This window comes from Electrona antarctica, assembly GCF_951216825.1.
Source record: "Electrona antarctica genome assembly, chromosome: 20".
Classification (NCBI taxonomy): domain Eukaryota; kingdom Metazoa; phylum Chordata; class Actinopteri; order Myctophiformes; family Myctophidae; genus Electrona; species Electrona antarctica.
This window is the reverse complement of record NC_136801.1, coordinates 35,908,528-35,913,102: the sequence shown is the minus strand read 5'-3', so window position 1 is coordinate 35,913,102 and position 4,575 is coordinate 35,908,528. Positions and strand designations below refer to the sequence as shown.

Here is a 4,575-nt window from a genome sequence, read left to right as displayed (position 1 = left end):
AGTGCATAGGATGCACTGGTGCCCCTCAAAAACAATATGTAGGGCATTGGAGGCTTGGAATTCTATTGTTGGACTGCTATGACTGGTAAGGGTTTGCACATTCTATTGTTATTTGTACACAGTCCGTAAAAAAAATAGGGTCTGGATTCCAGGTTAGAGTAATTGACCTTTAATATAGTAAATTAAACTCCATCTAGAATCGAAGGTTTCTGCAATGGTGAGTGAGTTTTATATCCCCCCCAAGTGCCCCAAATTCTAAAGATTATCCGATTTCATGAACGTGGTGCTGCACTCACTTTGTACCGCACTGTTGTGACGGGAACATACATCATCACATTCCGTGGTACAAACACGCAAAGCTGTGCATAGGAGCTGGGGACAAAAAAAAGTGTCTCTCTATAGGTCTTCGTCCAACTTCGACACACACCCCCACAGGGACCGCTGCCCGGCCACAGCTGACATCACAAGGCATCTGCCCAGGCCAGACCCCATATTTAGGCATGCCTAAATACGGGTACGTTCCACCGACTTCTGACATCTGCAAAGACTCCATATTTGGGCATGCCTGACAAAGAACTCCATATATGGGCATAAAAGGGGATACCGCTGAATCAATTCTGACATCTGTCTAGAACCGCCACAAAAGTCCTGGGCGCCTGCCCAGGCTCCCACGGGCACCTGCACACCGGGCACCGCTCTAGTAGTTGGAATTAAAGATACAGACCCTCATGCTATCTATTCCTTTCAGTAGATCTCTGGAAGGAAACAGGCAACCAAACAAAAGCTAAATAAATAAATAAAAATAAAAGGAGACAAGTATAACACAAATCAACTATAGGCAGCCAGAGATATACTGCTTCTATATTATGTTGGGTAACATTTGCATTTTCCCCTCACGTTAGCCAGCTTTGGAAATGTTTTGTTTGTTCAGTTTTACTATGTAAATTTCTAGATCGTCATTGATCAGGTCCATTTCCTGTGAGGTGGATGGATGGCCATTGGTACCACTCACTCACTGTCTGTTTGATGGACATACAATAGCAAACAATAGGAACTTCTCACCGGGAACTTCTCACCGAGACCTTTCTCGTCTTTCCTTTTATAGAGGGTATGCGCGTGACATCATCATCAAACCAGGAAGTTATGTAGGAACGCCTACTGAGTGGCAAAAAACTACTTTCTGGCCTTCACAGCCCATACATCCACACAGAGAAGTCATATCTGATTGCATTAAACGACATTAAACAATGTTAAACTCACTTTGCATGTTGCTTTGCCACTCAATTTGTCACTCGATGTGCCATTCACTTTAAGCATGCCCATACCCTCTATAGTGGCTTGTTCTCTACAGTTCATTGGTGCATGAGGGACCGCTCCAGAGCCTCCTGCATCATTCGTTCCTCATCTGCCGAGTAATCGACGAAGGTGTCATAGGCAAAAGTGTGCCTCGTCTTCAGATGCCGGAGGAAGTTTCCGCTCCTGTAGTTAGGGTCTCCCCAAGGCATAGAGGCACAGATCGGACACACCACGGGGTGCACGTCCCGAGCATGCTGGGTGGTGCAGTGCTCGGCCAGGCCGTCCTGATCCAGGTTCCGGAAGTCGCAGTAGGGGCAGGTGAAGGTGTGGCGATTTGGCACGGGCTTGATGACAGCTTGCCGGCTCTGTGCGGTGGCCCTCACTTCCTCCTCCATATACTCTTGATATTTAGCGCAGGCGGCCGTGTGGCTTCTCATGTGAGTCAGGCCCACCTTGGCGGCACAGCCCTTGCACGGTTCCACAGACGAGTGGATGAGGGCCTCGAGCTCGGTGGCTTTGGCCCAGTCGCCCTGTAGGTCTGTCCTGCACATGGCACACGTGGGGTCAGGGCGACACAGGCACTCCTGAAGACAACTCTGACAGTACGTGTGTCCGCATCGTGTTGTTACTGGTCTATCGAAGATCTCCAGACAAATTGGACAGGTCAACTCCGACTCCGAAAAGTCCTTGCTTCCTGCAAAGACGTTTCCATTTCGTATGGAACTAAAACCACCAAAGCTCGCCATTTCTTTTCTTCACCATCTACAAGTTGGGAGGACTGCAGGATGCTATATACAGGTAATTTGTGTTGTGTCACCAGTGCGGTCATGCCTTTTATGGACTGGAGTTATGCGTTTCCGTAGCGATACCTATACCAGCAAAGGCAAAGCCATGGCCACACCCCTTCCCACGACATGATATGATTCAATGATTTAAAATCACAGGCTTTCAAAATGGCGGAAAATCTGAGGGGGGAGCTTACTGGTCCAAGTGACAGGTAAGACACAATGATGAGTAAACAAGATCCATGGCTTTTAGCCGAACGAGGTATGACTTATGCCTGTTCAAAGGTTTCATTTTCAAACGATTGCTATAGCGCCCCTCTTTGGCCAATTGGAGTAAGACTGGTTTTCATGCTACTTGGCATGATCCTCTACCATATACTGTACATTTTCATAAACATGTGTAGGCCTATCTGCATGCATGTATTGGGGGCAGAAGAAGAATTTTCATAAAATTGTAATATTCATTTTCTCATAAAGCTTCATTTTGAGGGGCGCTAGCTAGCGCAATCCTACATCCAGCTTTTAGTTACCGTCCACAAACTTCGTCTGTGTGTGTACGTCTGTAATCCACGTTACTCGAGTATGGTTCGTCCCACCTACATCAAATTCGACACACGCGTTCCACACCCCCACAGGGGGTGCAGTGCCCGGTGTCAAGTCGGTCGGACCCACGGTTGTCCAGAACCGCCACAAAAGGCCTCTGCCCAGGCCACAGCTGACCGGCCAGACTCCATATTAGGGCATGCCTATAAATACGGGTTCATCCCACCGACTTCTGACATCATTCTGACATCTGCATACAGAGGCGTATCTACAATAAGGCGAGGACAGGTGTTCGCCTGTCCAAATCCATATTTGGGCATGCCTGACAAAGAACTCCATATGGGCATAAAAGGGCATACCGCTGACATCACGATATAAGTGCAGTGCCCGGTGTCGAGTCGGTCAGAGCCACGGTTGTCCAGAACCGCCACAAAAGTCCTCTGCCCGGGCTCCCATGGGCACTGGCCCCAGAGCACCGCTCTAGTAGTGCAAGCGCCCCTCACTTCACACAGGTGTTATTTTTGAGTGGCGCTAGCCCCTCCTATATCACCACTTTTCAACCTATCTTCATATAATAGGTCCTCACTAATAATCATGATCACTCGGTCTGTGTCTCATAGGAGGGCTGTGGGCAGTTCAGAAACCGTCCTCCAGTGACATCATCGCTGGCGAACACAAGCTAATAGAAACTGCAGGCTTTCTTGTCCTGAAAAGTTGCAATGCGAAAATGGAAGCCATCATTCTCATGATAATGAAAATCTAAACATTTCTGTAAAAAAATCTTGTTTAAAAAAGAATCTGCCTAATGATGATGTCATTGGAGGACGGTTTCTAAACTGCCCACAGCCCTCCTATGAGACACAGGCTGAGTAGAAAAAAATCGTGCAATTTTATCATGATTATTAGTGAGGACCTATTATATGAAGATAGGTTGAAAAGTGGTGAAGTGGTCCTTTAATATATTAGCGCCCCTCACTTCACACGGGTGTGACTTTTCTACTTACAAACTTCTCTAGTGTAACTGGTGTCGTCTTTATCTCTGCGTTGTGTTGTGACCACTAGGCCTACTGCACTGCATGTATTCTTATACACATGGAGTAGATCGGTTTTATCGTTTTTTTCATAATTCAAAATGGTGGGAGATCTAAAGGTCACGGGTCATAGGTCCCCATACCACATTTATTCCTCGTGAGGAGACACATTGAAGTTTTATTGCTGGTGGTCAAACGGTTCATGCATGTTCAAAGTTTGCATTTTCAATTGATCGCTGCGACTGGCAGGCATCAATGTTCAAATGCCCTATTAACCCCTATAGGCTTTCTGTTGTAGGCTACAGTACATGTCAGCCATACCACCCATGACCAAAATTAGCATTTTAAAACAAAATGTGAGGCACCATGGGGTTTAACAACAAAATGATAGGCAATATTAGGCCCATGGTTGAATATGACACCAAGGCATTTAATTGCAACTTAAGTTGTCTGGGATATAATTAAACTGGGAAGCGAGCCAACATTTTGATAACATTCACCTTACCCCACAGGGACATGTCATTTCAGAGTAGGCTACACCACTTTTTTTTTTAAATGGATTTGAATTAATCACTTTATTAATTGTTTTATTTTTCGTCTACACCAAGCCTCTTTACTAAAGAGTGGTGCAACTATGCTAGCTCTCAATGAGCTGCTAACCATGGTTGCTAACCATAGCAACCATGGTGGTTTGCACCACTCAAAAATAGAAGAAAAAAAACAGCAAGCCCAATCACACCAGTATACCATAAAATCATCTGCATCAGAATGTCTTGGTTTCAGTCTTGGGGCTAATATTTCAAACATTATAACCCAATAAAACCAATATTATATGCCAGTAGTTAAAAGGTCATGAATGCCATAACACAGCAGTCTTCCTCCTGCTAGAAAATGATTGCATCTGACTGCATCAGAATGGC

At 45.7% G+C, this 4,575-nt stretch overlaps 1 protein-coding gene across 1 annotated transcript; it reads right to left on the bottom strand.

Annotated features, from left to right (window-relative positions):
- Positions 1-1,352: 1,352 nt before the first annotated feature.
- LOC306913302 (E3 ubiquitin-protein ligase RNF114-like) lies at positions 1,353-2,042 on the bottom strand (the record flags this gene model as incomplete). Its single annotated transcript, XM_079489892.1, has 1 exon — positions 1,353-2,042. One exon carries the CDS (start codon positions 2,040-2,042, stop codon positions 1,353-1,355), a length of 690 nt encoding a protein of 229 aa, XP_079346018.1.
- Positions 2,043-4,575: the final 2,533 nt, after the last annotated feature.